The sequence below is a fragment of the Lissotriton helveticus genome, chromosome 10 (genome assembly GCF_964261635.1).
Source record: "Lissotriton helveticus chromosome 10, aLisHel1.1, whole genome shotgun sequence".
Lineage (NCBI taxonomy): Eukaryota > Metazoa > Chordata > Amphibia > Caudata > Salamandridae > Lissotriton > Lissotriton helveticus.
In genome coordinates, this window is record NC_136071.1 from 1,124,759,745 (window position 1) to 1,124,775,453 (window position 15,709).

At 44.0% G+C, this 15,709-nt stretch overlaps 1 protein-coding gene across 1 annotated transcript in view; it reads left to right on the forward strand.

The window, feature by feature from the left end:
* The first annotated feature begins 1,503 nt into the window (after positions 1 to 1,503).
* The window catches only part of TOPAZ1 (testis and ovary specific TOPAZ 1), a 2,142,665-nt gene continuing 2,128,459 nt past the window's right edge, over positions 1,504 to 15,709 (forward strand). The window contains exon 1 of the mRNA XM_078663910.1: positions 1,504 to 7,146. Within this exon, the coding sequence (XP_078520036.1) occupies positions 2,577 to 7,146 (4,570 nt within the window). The 5' untranslated portion in view covers positions 1,504 to 2,576. The remainder of the gene's footprint in view (positions 7,147 to 15,709) is intronic.

Here is a 15,709-nt window from a genome sequence, read left to right on the forward strand (position 1 = left end):
TGTAGCTGACTATCTGTGGGATCTTGGTTTTCCCTGTAAGCACGTTTGGCTTCGGGCTTTGTGTAACCCCACCTGAGACCTATCCATCGGTAGACGCGTGGGTTGCAGGGCCTGTGTGACCATGTATCTCTGACTCTGGGTTGATGGGGAGATCATCTCGGGTGAATTCGAAAGCAATGATTTGATACTACATGTACATTTAACATTGCAGTCATTAATATCACATTTACCGACATTCTCATTATTATGCGTACCTCAACATTGTATTTTCTGGTATTGACATTGTTATACATCCATAAATGATGGCATACATTGGCATCTTATTTATCAGTATTTACATTAAGTGTACATATAGTAAGGTGTGCATTGACTCCGCATTCGATATTAATGTGTATTTTTTTTATTGTTTTTTAAAGATGGAAGGTGTTTTATGTTTATAGGTGTTTGTGCAGTATTGCCATAGTTTGCACTCCACATTCCAGTTTGGAATTTGCATTTTCTGCAATGAGCTGGGGGAAGCAGGACAGTATGTTACTGCAGGTGGTGCTGTTGTTGAATAAACCTTAAAGTATATTTTATGCATGCGTCTGACTTTACAATCTACTATTCTAAATGGATTGGAGTATATGCAAAATGATTAAGCGTGGTATCCCAGAAAAGCTCGGAGTCCTGTTGGCAGAATAACGTTGTGGTCTCAAGCAAAGTATTATAGTTATTTCAAATTAAGCGTCAAATAGGGACACCATTAACTGAGCAGCCTTAAAATATTTTTGTTGGGGAAAAGTGCAAGTTGCGGTCGCACAAATCAGTGTGGTTATTCATGATATACGTTCTTGCGAAAAAAAGTAAACAGCTTCTGAAAAATTCATGCTCTCGGCTCATTCCAAACGCCATCACTCTCATGAAATAATGAGGTATTCATATTAATTTAGGAAGTACTTTTTACTTAAACCGAATTGTCATGTCGAATTACTGCCCTTTAGAACAGAAGCTCACGTGGTAAGGTTGTTCCGTAACAAGTGAAAATTAATCTCCGGTGTTGCAGGGCGAGCGAAAAAAATCATTGGGTTCCGCCCAGTCGAATATAAAGTGCCAACACAATAACTGTATCTGCTTACAAAGTTATAAACCGTGCTATATCGAGAAATTGAGGCCCGCTTTTACTCTCCCTCAAACATTCAGCAAAGGCGTCGACGCGGTCTGCAGCCCGCAGCCATTTGAAGTCTCCGCACACGTGCGGCTCCGCGATCACTTCCGGGGCGGGGGGCGGTTCATAGGCGGAGGCGGGCCTCTTCCGGGTTTGCTGAGCGTGTTTTCTGGGCGGGTCTTTTTCTTAACGAATGGCAGGCTTTAGGGGGCAGGCCAGTCAGAACTGTTGTCCCTTAACCCTTCTAGCGGTATATCTAGCTGTTCGACTGCCTCTACCCGCCTTTGCTTAGTTGAAGTCGGTTACAGAGTGGAAAGTAAATTGGAGGTAATCGGATTTTTTAGGTCAACTGGCGGGAGGTGGGAAGTGAGGTTCTGAAGGCTTCCTCCTGATTCAGGAGGGTGGGCTTGCATGGAAGGTGGGTGATTGGCCCGAGCACAGGCGAGGAGGTGAAGCATAGGAACACTGTTGGAGGCGAGGCAGGATTTTAGGCCTTGAAACCCCAGACAGGGTTGGGCGGAGTAGCGTTAGCCTCAAGGTAGCTGCAAGCTTAGCGCAGGCAGTTTAGTGGAGTGGTGGAGACTGTGTCTATCTCTCAGACTGCAGGCCTACTTCCGATTCTGGTTGGGAAGAGGCGCGGGCAGAAGATCTGGGTCAGACAGGTTATCTCGTCTGGAGAGCCCGAGTAATATCTCTGACCGGAGTTTTGATTTATACACACAGTGAAGAAACATAGTGCCACTTGGGGACCGTTCAACTAATGTAGAACTAGCCCTCTTCCCCAGGGACATTCGTGTGTAGATCGTCCATGCTCTAAAATTGTATCTGCTTATACGGCCTTCTTCCACCAAATTAGGGCAAAGAACGTGCTTCCAGGAGGTCCCCTACCCCCGAAATCCCCCTCCCCCTTTAAATTCGTTGCAGTTGCATCCGTAGACACCTTTAGTCTGGAGCAAGCAAAACCTCAAGACAGCAAGCAAGGGACCGCATATTGAGCTACGAATTCTTATAATTCTGCCGATTGTTTTTTGAGGATTAGGGTTTTAGTTTAATTTGGCTTTTTTGTGTGGTTCACTTAGATTTACATAAGCTGGCCACATTTGGTTTTTACTATTAATAGTTCATTCAAAGCAAGAATTAGGTCAGAGATACGTGATTGTGTCAAGTTCAGATATTGTTCTTTCCTCTGATGTAAGAGTAATCGTTTGACTTGAATTTGTTTATTTTGAAGTTTTTGTGAAGTTAAGAAATGTGAAGTGTCGAAAATGTAATAGTTTAAGGTAGGAACCTGGAGTTGATTTGTCGTTAGTCATAAAATTAGGTAATTATAGTCTAGAATTGGCTGAGTTAATAAAGCTGTACTTTTGATTATTGTCGTTGTGATGGTGTGATTGTTTCATCGCAGTTGTTTAGGGAAAAAGTATTATAAATGATTGAATTGCGTCCTAGGAAACGGGTATTGAAGAGGATTCCTGTACTTGGAGGCAGGGATTCAGCACAAGTGGAAGTTCCCCTGAATGATAATAGCAATGCCAGTGCGCAAGTTGAAAATAAAATGGTTGATGGATCTGTACTACCTGAAGTGCAGTCTGAAAGGTTGGAACAGCACGAAGTGGTGGTTCACGAGAAAAAGGAAAAAAGACCAGGGAAGAGGCAGTATTATAGTAAGTCAGCTGTCTGTAGTGATTCCATGTCATGCACAGACCTGGTTGTGACACGCTCCTCTTTCAGGTGTAACATTGGAAAAGGAAGTAAAGTAACAGCCCCTTCAGAGCCTAGTTTGTTGGGTTTCTTGATCGATAGTAAAGCAGATGTGAGTTGCCGCCAGACCAGAAGTTCTGTGGCTAGACATCTACTCAACTGTAACCATACTCCTTGCACAGGATGTACTAAGATGTTTGTGGCGTCTCCCAGAGATTTGAAAAATAAGGCTTTGGCAGGAAGGATGGGCAGAACACCTTCTGTGCGCAGTTTGAAAGGAGTTGATGCAAACAATAAGGCAGGTGGGAAAAAACGAAGTGCAAGGGATGTGCCCACTGAACATACGTCAAATAGTGGCCCTAGTGGACATGCAGCATCCAACCAGTTAATGGTGGAGAGCCAAATTGTGAAAAAGAGACTGACGAGGTCTGCAACAGCACCAACTCCGAAAGGTAATGAGGTGGACAATAGGGCAGATGAAATAAGCTGCTCCCAAGACCACTCATCACTTCATCAGACATTAAAAGCTTGTCCCAGGGAACGTGCAAGAGGCCGCATATGGGGTAAAGTTAAAGGAAGACCGAAGCCTCAAGTTGAGCCTGCTGTAATCAGTCAGTGTGGGGATACAGGACCAGTCAGTTTAAAGAGTAAAGATTTTGAGAGACGAAACCTAGAGTCACATTTCCAGTCAACTCTATTAAAAAACAGATCAGATGGTGGTAACACAAGTTCTTCCACTGAAAATATGTCTGCTGAGGATAGTAAACTAAGAGGAAGCAGTGCGTTGGGAGAGACAGCAGCCATTTCTTTAAAGGGTAATACTGTTAGGAGAAGGAACATTATAAAAGGCGAATTGGATGACTGGTCTCGTGAAGGAAACCACTGTCCCACGCATTCTATTAAAAGATTTGTTATTGACACACTTAAAGAAACTAAAAGACATGTTGGGCGTGTTGTAACACAATCCACCCTCTTAAAGGATAACACTTCAAAGAGAAGAGGCAGGCCTTGCCATCAGCCTAATGCACAATCTAGTTTGTTAGAAAATAGGTCACATAGGCGCAGCAAGATCACCAAAAGTGTATCTGCACAGCAGATGTTGACTGTTTCCCCCAGTGAACCACTAGAAAACAGTGAGTTGAGAGATACTATTCCTGTCTGTTTGAAGGGTGATGTGCATAAGCATACGAAACAAGCTTGTTGCAATTCTACTGTTCAGTTGGAATTGGCAAAAAAACCTCATGAGGGAAACCACATTCCCAAGTGTTCGTCTGCTGAGAAGTCATTGAATGCTGTCTCGAATGAACCTCAGAATGGGTCATTAGGCCCACAATCTACTTGCTCTGAAAATAAATCTGTGACAAGAAGAGGGAGTTCTCGCTTTCAGTCAAGTGTTCAGTCTCACTGGTTGGAGAGCAAGTCTGATAAAGAGAGTGACAGCACAATAAGTTCCTCTGCTGAGATGTTGAATACTGACTCCAGCGAGCACCCAGGAAGCGGTGTATTGATGAAGATGATGCCCATTGGTTTGAAAGAGGGCCCTGTTAAAAGAAGTAGGTCATTTCATGAAACTAGCATTCAGGTTATTTCAAAGACCAGGTCTCTTGAGGCAAAACATTCCTCTAGCCAGTTCCCTGCTGAACAGTTACAGGATGAAGATTTGAAGAAAAAAAGAGGCAGGCCTAGATTGCATCCACCCTCCCAGTCGAGAGTAGTAGGAAAAAAGTCAAACGAAGGAAGCCAGTGCACCACCAGTTCGTCCACTAAACTGTCAGTTAATGTTGTCCCTAGTGAATCAACTGGAAGCAATGTTTCTACAGTGATGATGCCCTTGTGTTCAACCAGTGATATAGTTAAGAGGAGGAAGAGAGCCTGCCTTGAACCAAGCTATCAAAGAGTAAAGGCTGAATCTGATGACGGAAATAACTGCGCCACTCATGCCTCTTCTGAACAGCTATTGAATACTGATGCTTTTGTTCAGAAAGGATATGTTGACCCAGTGGTAGCAAGAACCAACTGCTTGAAGGATGTAGGTGTGAAGCGGAGAAGAGGAAGACCTCGCTTGCAGCCACAATCTGAGTCAGGAGTGCTACAGGATGGAGTGAAGAGAAGAGGGAGACCAAGCTTGAAAGCAAATTCGCAGTCAAGAGTGCTAGGAAAAAAATCACATCAAGGGAACCTCAGCATCTCCAATTCCTCGGTTGACCAAATTGCCCCTAGTGACGCCACCAGAGAAAAATTTGAGGAAACAGCCCACATTTCTTTAAAGGGTGATTCTGTTGAGAAAAAAGAGAGAACTTGCCTGCAAGCTAGCAAACAAGAGGTTTTAGAGAGAAATACTTGCCTTCTCCGCTCCTCTTCTAAACAGCTATTAAATGCCGACCTTAGTCAATCTAGGGTTATGGTGCCTCAGTCTAACAGTGTACATGGTAAAGTTGTGAAGAAAAGAGGAAGGCCTCGTGTGCAACTAAAATTCCAGTCTTGTGGGGCAGAAGAGAAGTCTGATAAGGGGGGGAATGTCACCACATCTTCCTCTGGGGAGCAGACTTTGAAGTCTGTCCCTAATGACGCCACAGGAAATAGTGTGTTATCGCTCGAAGAAAACATCTGTGTGAAGCATGATACTGATAAAGAGGTTTTAGTGACCGGGTCTTCTGATGGAAACTACTCAAACATTTTGTCCTCTGAACAACTATTGACCGCGGACTCTGTTGGGTCTGAGGTTGCAACAGCTAGTCAGAAGGAAGACATATGTGTGAAGAGATCAAGAGGGGAGCCCCACAGTCAAGCCCATTTTCTTTCAAGTGGACTAAGAAAGTCAAATAAAGGCAGTCACGGCACCCCAGATTTTTCAGCTGAAGAGATACCGAAAGCTGTCTCCTGTGAACCCACAGAAAAAAGTGAGTTGGGGATGAATTTACACATATGTTTGAAGAGGGATACTGATAAAAGAAGGAACACAACTAGCCTTGAGCATAGCATAGAGGGACAATTGGAGACTGGGCTAATGAATGCCCTCCCCAGTGAATTTGCTGGATACAGTGTGCAGGAAGAGATGGAGCCTACTTGTTTGAGAGGAACTGGTATTAAGATGAATAAGTCGGCTAGTTTTGAACAGGGGGTCTTAGAAAATGAACCAAACGAGGGAAACAACTGTCCTGGGTGTTTCTCATCTGAACAGCTAATAAGAACGAGCCATAGTCAATCAATAGTCAATAGTAGGTCAGTGATGGAACCCTGTACATACTTAAAGGATAAATCACTGGAGAGGGGGAGGAAGCCCCTCCCTGAGTGCAGCAGAAAGGAAACTGCAGTAGAGCAGTCATTTGGTGTGGGGTACTGCAGTACTGTTGGTACACCTGCTAACGAGGTATTTAATTCAAACTCGAGTGAACTCACAAAAGGTAATACGGTGGTGTTGGAAGCAAAGGAAAACACGGAGCAGAGAAAGGAGAAACCTACGTCTAGTTTGCAGGGATATGGGGTAAGGGATGAATTACAGGAAGGGAATCTCTGTGTCATCCCTACCTGTACTGAACAGAAACAGGATTTGGACCCTGGTAGGCTCTATTCATGTGAACAGTCAACAAGATCACTCACCTGTTTGAAGGGCGAATATGTTAAAGAAAGGAGGGCTCGCCATGAGCTAAATTTGCAGGTGGTGAATGGGTCCCATGAGCGGAAACGTTTTATCAGTATTTCAGCAGCTGAATCAATGCTTGATAATAATGAACGGATTGAGGGTAGCCAATCAGTGGTGGCTATGCCCCCCAGTTTCAAAGATAAAATTGTAAAAGAAAGGAGGCCTGCATGCTATCCTAATTTGCAGGAGAAGGGGTCATGTAAGGGTCCAGTTGCAATATCAAGGTCCTGGGATAAAAAAGCCAAGGTAGATAAGGATATTGAGGTATCCTGCAGAGAAGCAGACTTGGATCGGAGGCAGGTAGAGGTTAAGGGATCAGACATGAAAAATAAGCATAGGGTAAGGCTTCTGGTAAAGATGGGAAAGGAAGCCAACTCTCCTGTAGGTAGAAGTACTAACAGCCCAGAGAGGGTAAATTCGTTTAATCAGAAGACAAGTAAATCACTGCTTGTCCCTCTGAGGAAGAGCGAAGATTTGCCTAATGACCTTCATAAAGCCATTGAGCATAAGCAACACCGCAGTAAAGAGAAAACTGAAGCGTTGCCCCTTCTATCAGTTCCTTCTATCGATAGATACTTGGGGAATGAAGGAGAAACAGATGAGAAGAAAGAAGCAGCAAGCTTCCCTAATGTGACATCGAACCACAGACTTCAGAGTAAGATCCAATCCTTATTTAGAAATGTTTTTGTTTTAGCTTAGCAGTTAAAGACCATTGTTTAATGCTTGGTAATGTGTCAGTATATTTTTAAATAACAAAAATACGTGGATGAAAGGGGGCAGTTATTTAAATACCTGATGAAACAATGTTTTGCCTTCGGGTCCATGGGGTTGGAGTTAAAATGTTCTTGTCGTTTAACATAATGTACTTGTTCCCCCATGCTACTTAAATCTATTAAATATGACACCCACTAGCACAGTTATCGATTTTCAATCTATTGAGTCCATGAGTTTGAAGTTGAAATTTACTTATTGAATAACATAATTTACTTTTTCCACCTTGCTACTTAAATCTATTAAATATGGCACACACTGGCACCGTTATATTTGTTCCTGAGGAAGGGTTATTAGCAGGAATACGGCTGCTGAGGAGTGGTGGGGATAATTGAATGGGAAGGTTGGTTTCTTTCCCTCTTCCTGGGTCAGAGGTCCGGTCCTCTCAAGAGCTTAACCCTCCAGTCATTTATGGTGGCTATCCTAGCTTCTTCTAATCCACGCTTTCCCTTCTGTGACATGTCGCACAAAGCTATCATTATAGATCAAAATGACTGCCTTAGCAGCAGGGAAGTAGATATCTCCTCCCAGTGTTTTCCCCCAGGAGCCCAATGCTTTTCCTTATTTATGTAGCCCCCTTAGCTAGGCTGATTCGCACCTTTGCCACAATGTCTTATGCTGACCACATTCAAATTGTTGTGTTAATCTCAAGCAGTATAGACGAGATCGCCGACCGGTTCAACAGATGTACGTGTGCAATTTTCAGCTGGATGAGCTTCAACTGCCCTAAGATAAATTCAGAAAAAATAGAGGTTCTCCTCTTTGAAAAGGACACCTTTCTGGAATTTATCCTGGTGGCCGCAGACTCTGGGTCCCCTCCTTTGCCAGTATCCAAAGGTAGGAACCTCGGGGTAATCTTTGATCCTGAGCTCTCTTTCATGGATCAGATCAACAAATTTACTTTGTCTTGTTTCTTTTTGCTGAAAACGTTCAAGGTTCTTTCTTTGATTCCTTTCAATCTGCAGAAATCGGTTATCATCACATAATTATCATCCAGATTGGATTACTCTAATGCCCTTTATCTGGGCCTTAAACAACGTTCTCTAAATAAGCTGCAGAGTGCAGCTGATGGTCTTAAGAAGATAGCAACGTTCAAATCAATCTCTGTTGCCCTGTCGGAGCTCCACTGGCTTCCAGTTAAAACAAGCCTTGGCATAGCCAATAGGTCTCGCTTTTGGGACCTTATAATTATTTAGTTTTGCAGCACAATATCCTTGATGCAACATCAGCTGTTGCATGGCTAAACCTTGTACCTTATAAGTGTTTAGCCATGCAACAGTTGATGTTGTTGCACCAAGGATATTGTGCTGGATAACTAAACACTTATAAGATCCCAAAGGCGAGAACTATTGGCTATGCCAATGCTTGTTTAGCAATGTTGTGCAGCATGGATAAAGAAGCACCCCCCCCATTAAAATAAAGATGCTAATATGCAGTCGCAGTAGCTGTGTAATTTTGTAGGTAAAAGCACAATACATGAACGCACCTACAGCGTGCGTGTGAAGTTTTCTTTTTTTTTTCATTTACTGATCCAAGTTGTACTCGTAAATAAAGAAAAATAAAGCAGTGGCAAAGCTTTTTTTTTAAGGCGGGTGATAACGAAAGCTGGGCTCAGAAGTAACACGTAAAGTACTGGTGCGGGAAAGATCATACAGGATGGCGGCTGGACAAGCAGGGCGAGAGAGAGCAACGTGGAGCACGTGAGAACCGAAGCACACAGGAGAAAGAGAGCAACGCGGAACGGGTAGAAGCACACAGGGAAAAAAAGCAATGTGTGGGAGGTGAAGCACACAAGGGCAAGCACAACACTGAGGGAGTGGCGGAGCAACATGGAGCGCGGTAGAGTGGCGATGGATAAAGAGGCAACCCCCCCCATTAAAAAAAAAAAACCAAGAGCGGCCGGGAAACTGAAAGTACGGCCGGCCAGCCATGAATAATTAGGGGAGGAGAAGCCGCAGAGCGCACGCTGGGAGAAGCCCTTTGATGTGGTGGCGGCCGTGAAAAAATGCAATTAGGAGGGAGGGAGGGAGGCTGATGCGCGTGCTTGTTTGGTCACGTGATTCACGTGAACTCGAAGAAAAACGCACAGAAAAAGCCATAGTTTGACGAGTATTTTGACCACTAGAATTCTCTCCTTTTCCATTCCTGCGGAATGGGAAAAGGCGAGACTTAAAAAAAAAATTAGTAGCCCTTAAGACTCTTTGTTTGGCCCATAAAGCACTGTATGGCTTCGGATCAGAGTACCTGAAAAGGAAATTTGGTGGTACAACCCCAAACAGACTGTTGGGATCTGCAGCCACTAAATGAGTCCATGTTCGAAAAATCAATAAAGCTTCAGGGAGTGACCGAAGCTTTGTTAACTCCACCTGTCACCGTTTGAACTGACTGCTAATGCACCTTCAATGTCAGTCTGATGGCAATAGTTCGGAAACAACTGAAATCCTGTCTGTTCTCTCCCTCACTCTTTAGTCTTCTTTTTTTCACCTATTTTTGCCTTTCAGGTCAGGAATTTGTTGAATGCTGTGGTGCTAGCACGCATAAGGAAATTGATGCGCTCTAGCAAGTTAAAATCTAACCATGAACTACCACTGAAATATCAACTCTTTATCCTAAAATGGCAGCTTGTCCTTTTCATTAATGTAACTCTTGCTCCTTGCCAAACATCATTTTTAAATTAATCAGTCACCCTTTCCAATAATATACTTGTTAGTGAATCATTTTTGCCGAAACGCTGGCTTAATATTTGCATAGAATACACATTTATTCTAAAAAATCAAGGCTTTTATACCAGTCTGCTTCCCATTTTCGTTAGTAACACTTATTATCCGCCACACTTACTATACTTCACGTTTTCATTATAATAATTTTGTCAACAAGAGCCATTTCTTTCTTTTGTAAATATATACTATTCATTGCTGTTGTATTCAGTTATCCCTCACAATGCCTTTTAGTGCTGGCATGCTCTTACGTAAGAATCCCATGCTATTCAACATTGTGATGTGCCTCATCTACCTCACATGTACTGGGCTGGTACATGAAGATAGGTGTAAACTATCCTCATTTACTAGCCAGCACCAAAGGATGCATCTGTAACAGTGTGTGACATGCCTCAGATATCAACTATATCCCTGTCTTTCTGTCCCCGTGTGGAAGGCCATTGAGCAAGCATTGCTTTCTGAGCCAACAAAGTTCAACTCATTGAGCACTTGGCTTTTAGTGAGAGATAAGGGCGAGCATTCGCAACATCTTGTGGAGGTTAATGTGGGTGGATTATCAGAATCAACACGCTACAGATTCCCAATTGTGGATTAACCTGATTGTCCAGTGCTTATCTTTCTAAAAGAAAAGTATTTTGATATACAGTGAAACCTAATACTTGAACTTCACAATATACAGAATTATCAGGTTTTCAGTCTATGGTGCAGGGTTATGCTCCTTCAGTGACGACGCTCCCATCTGCACCCTCCCCTTAATTTAAATGCACCCCGGTATGGGCCTTAGCAGAGGTGCTGTGCTCTTCCTCTGGTCTGGTAGGCATTAACAGCATTCACTTACCGTGATTTCAACTGTATTCAGGGCTGAAGGTAGGCCTTGCGTCGTCCTCCTGCCATTAGTCCTGTCTTTCATGTGGTCGGAGAATGACATGCTGGCCGAAGTCGTGGAGTATGTCAGTGCAGAGGCTGCTTAGTGGCAGATGGGCCCACAGGTTATTTCTGGACGTCGTCTTTGACTGGAGTGAGCAGATTGGTCCTCCCTGGTCACTGTGGTGATGCAATTCACTTCTGAGTGAATGTCTTGGGGATAGCAGCTGAGTTGCTTCAAAGCTCTGCAGCAGTGTTGTGTGAGTTCTGATAGGGTACACTTCAGGTCAGCGCCTGCAGAGTTACTCGAGAACACTCGGATGCCTTGAGGCTGCAGTTCTTATTTTCTCAGGCACCAGTCAGTCAGGCACACTAGGGCACTTGCCATGGGCTTACCCTGACCTCTTCAGCAGCACAGAACCAGGCCTTGAGAAATCTACTTGCACACCACTATGGCTAGTCCGATTTTAACAGAGCAAGCTTTTTTTAGGGCCTATTGGCCCGGTCTGGCGAGAGGGCACTCAGAGCTGGCAAAGAACATGTGTTCTGTTCATTAAAAAAGTTATTTATCTATAAAGGTGCCTTTAAATCTTGTTTTCTTACAAATTGCTGCTTATTTTCTCCTGAAGGTTGGTGTCTACTAAATCATTTAAGTTTGCAGTCAGAGAACGAAAAGTAAACTGTCTGACAATCTTGTTTGCATTCAAGCATCAAATGAAGGCAGTAGGATATAATTTTGGTATAAAGCATCAAATGAAGGCAGTAGGGTGTAATTTTGGTATAAAACTACATTTAAATAGCTAGGAAAACACTTATTTTGTGATTCTGAATTGTGATGGAGATTTTAATAGGATGAAAATAAATCAGAAAATGTGCAAATGACAAATATTTGCTGAAATCTGATTTCCACGCATTGTACGCTATATTGATTTATCAATAACCGCATGCCAGTTGGAATTTTCTGTGCTCATTTCTTTGGAAATGTGCTGTCTGTAAATGAATGCTTTAGTAATATATTTATTAAAAGTGTAAAAGTGAGTTTTTAAACATGAACTGAGAAACTTTCTTGCCCCTTCCCTAATGATAATGAACTAAGAGGCCATTCAGTGGGTCATGTGTACCTTGTATGTGGACTAACTTATTAATTTTTTTTTTTTTATACATGGAGCAAATACTTTATTGAATTCAGCAAGAGTTTTTGTACAGCACACATGCTGAACTCACATATTTGAAGGTGCTCTCATATGTGGCAATTGAAAGATGATTTGGTGAAATAACATTTTGGCCTAGGATCACACAATTTGAGCCCAGTTTATGTGCCAAGTACATTATAGTTGGGGTGAGTAAATTATTCACTACCCTTGTAGATCAGATAATATTTTTATGATTTTTCAAAGCCTGGCAAACCTTAGGGGCACTGTGAAGCAAATGCCATGGTTGCAAAAACAAAGTCACACGCGGCATACTTAACAAGTTCTGAAACTTGGTGGTAGTCTTTTCTTTAGCAGTGCTGACTGGTTAGTCACATTGTGCCACTGCTGCAACATCAATGTTGATAGGACGCTTAGGAATACTTTGCCTGTGTTGAGAATCCTGTGCTACGAAGGCACTAATTGGCTCCGAGTGTGAGACAGACCAACAGCATCAGGGTCACTGCTCTTGTGCTTTTCTCATGCAAGGTTGGCCTGCTTATTCCCTTGTACTCAGGCAGGATCCTTCAGGCATTCTAGGACACAGAACCATACTTTTTCCAGGTCAGACTCTAGGTAATGTCTCCTCGCATCTGGTGAGTTGGCTGTCAGGCAGACACCAGCCGTGGTTGTACAGTTAGTCCTCCCATTAATCTGTGAGCACCCCTCCTTGTTTGAAGAGAACATAGAACTGGAACAACACGCAGTCAATAACTGCCACTCTTCTACAGGTATAAGAGACAGTAGATGTGTGTTCCGTGTGTCTGCCCTTTTAGAGCCGGTTTGGAGCGTTTCGTCTTTCAAGTGACCTCATTTGGTGGTTTCCCATACTCCGCCTTTGTGTGGAGTGATGCTCTTAACAGTATGCTCAACTTCACGTTGGAGCATTTGCAACAGGGGCATATAGGTGTGAGAGCTCATTATCTATCACAGTCACACTTTACTGTGATCAGAAAGAAACAAAAGGCTGACCCTTTTCTAAATGTCCCATTGCTCTCTCGCAACAAGAACTGCAGTCCTGCCTTTTACCGCTACCATCCACTGGATGTGCTCAAAGAGACTAATTAACAACTCTTTGCAGCACAAGGGCCTCTTTGAATTTATAGGGGAAGCAGTTCTTCTCTTTCCCTTTTTCACTGTTTTAGTCCCCCACTCTCCAGTCTCAGGAATGTCTGCATTAGATGTCCACTGTCTCGGAGAGTAACCTCACCTTCATCTTGTGCAATGAGTAGGCATGGGGATTCCACATGCCCTCCTCACTAAGAAAAGTATGCTGTGTGAAACACGCAAACCACAGGCATAGAAGTTTACATGCATGCGCACAAGATAGTGGTGCAGGAATCCGGGGTCCCGTGTAGCAGCGGAACTTTACATGAATGAACTAGTAGGCCACCACTTGTGACGCAGATAAAAAGGTCTGTTAACCCTAAGGTGTACTGGCACCACCAGGTGACGCCCTCGAAACCGTGGCAGTAATCGCCTGTCCTCACTGAGAGCATGACTTGGTGTGCCCCTCCAGGTTCCAGGCAGATCAATAATCAGATTCATATCGAGGAACAGGCTTAGGTCTACAAACACACGCTGGATTATCGTGATGCTGGGGCCAACATTTAAAAACCAAGATACCAGATACTCACGTTAGGGGACTAATGGCAGAATACACAACCATACACCATGTCAATGTCATGATGCATCCCAGACTTTTCCTACATGCCTCTAATTGTCATTATGTGTTCATGTATGGGAAGATGTTCGATATATGGGGGTACGTCATAACATTAAATAGCATACTAAATACATCGTGACATTGATTAGCTCGCGAGTTTACATATGGATTTGATAAATCATGTGTTCCACGATTCAAAATTAAGTCCTAAAAACTGCTTCCCTTAATAAGGGGATTAATGAGTGCACCTGCTTTTGTTACTAAAGTAAACATACTATTTAGTTGCCCTGTTGAAAGACATGAACTGCATTATGTGCAGACCACCATGAGTGCCACACATCTTTTAAGGAACATTTGTGAGATTGTCGAATGATAAATCTTATCGATTTTCTTATACAATACTGGACTTGACATAATGTTCTAAGATAGTGAAGCCAGTGATCTCACCCCCCAAGGCTGGAAAATCCTAGGATCTAGCCCCTTAATATTGGGTTAGATAGGTGCTATGTCATATTTTTTGACTTGGATCTATTTCTTAACTCGAGGTGTTAGATGTAATGTGACTTAATCAATCAGGGGTTTATAAAGCGCGCCACTCACCCGTGAGGGTCTCAAGGCACTGGGGGTGGGGTGTGAGTGAGTTTGGTGAGGGGTTTGGGTGCAGATCCGGATTAGTCGAAGAGCCAGGTCTTGAGGCTCTCCTTGCAGGGTGGGGGAGCGTCTGATGTTAACTGGGAGCTCGGTCCAGGTCTTTGCTAAGACATAGGAGAAGACTCTTCTGTCTGCTCTGGTTCTGCGGATGCATGGGGTCTGCCAGGGCGAGGTCGGCGAGCGGAGGTTCCTTTTGGGTACGTGAAAGGAGACTCTTTTGTTGAGGTATTGAGTCCGATGTTGTGGAGGGATTTGTAGGCGTGGGTGAGTAGCTTGAAGGTTACACTCTTCTAGATGGGGAGCCAATTGAGATCTCGTAGGTGCTGGTCATGTGCTCCTGTCCTGGGGTTTTGAGGATGAATCTGGCTGAGGTATTCTGGATGGTTTGGAGCTTGTGTACCAGGTTTTTTTTCATTCCTGCGTAGAGGGCGTTGCCGTAGTCCAGTCTGCTGGTTATGAGTGCGTGGGTGGCGGTCTTTCTGCATTTGGGGTGGATCCACTTGAAGGTCTTGCGGAGGGAGCTGAAGCAGGTGGAGGCAAAGGCTTTGATCCTGCGGGTCAAGGTGAGGGAGGAGTCTAGAATGATAGAGGTTCCGGGCGTGGTCCATCGGGGTGGATGGGTTTTCAAGGGCAGGGGGCCACCAGGAGCTGTCCCACCCAGTGGGGGAGGGTACGAGGGCGAGGACCTCTGTCTTGTCAGAGTTCCAATGAAAGGCAGCTGTCGCTCATCCAGGCTGCAACGTCTTTAATTCCTTCTTGGAAGCTGAGTCTGGTGTCTTTGGGGTTCTTCCTGAGAGAGAGGGTGAGCTGGTTGTCATGGCGTAAGACATTCCCCATAAGACCTCTGTCTTGGCTATGCAACACCCTAATAACTTTTGTTATTGTATTATCTCATGTTTTTCTCCTATGTCTTTACTTGTAATGGTAACTGTAACTGATGTAACTTTTGTAATCCTGTAACTCACTGATCCTCATGTAAAGCGCTCTGATGCATCCGGGTCTAGCCAGCGCTATATAAAACTCTGCAAATAAATAAATAAATACTATGCGGAGCCCATGCTGTCTGACGATGGTGGCGAGGGGGGGCCATATAGATGTTGAAGAGCGTGGGTGAGGCTGAGCGAGCATCCCTGGGGTACTTCACAATTTATCTCTGTAGGTTCGGAGAGGAAAGGAGGGATTCTGATCCTTCGGGTTCTGCCGTAGAGAAAGGAGCGGATCCAGTCGAGGGTGGTTCCTCGTATACTGGCGTCGTGGAGTCTTACTGCGAGAGCGTGGTGTGAGACGGTGTCGAAGTTTTAGTAAGATGAGGGCTGCAGTGTGGCACTGGTCGAGTAGCATGCGTATGTCATCAGTGGC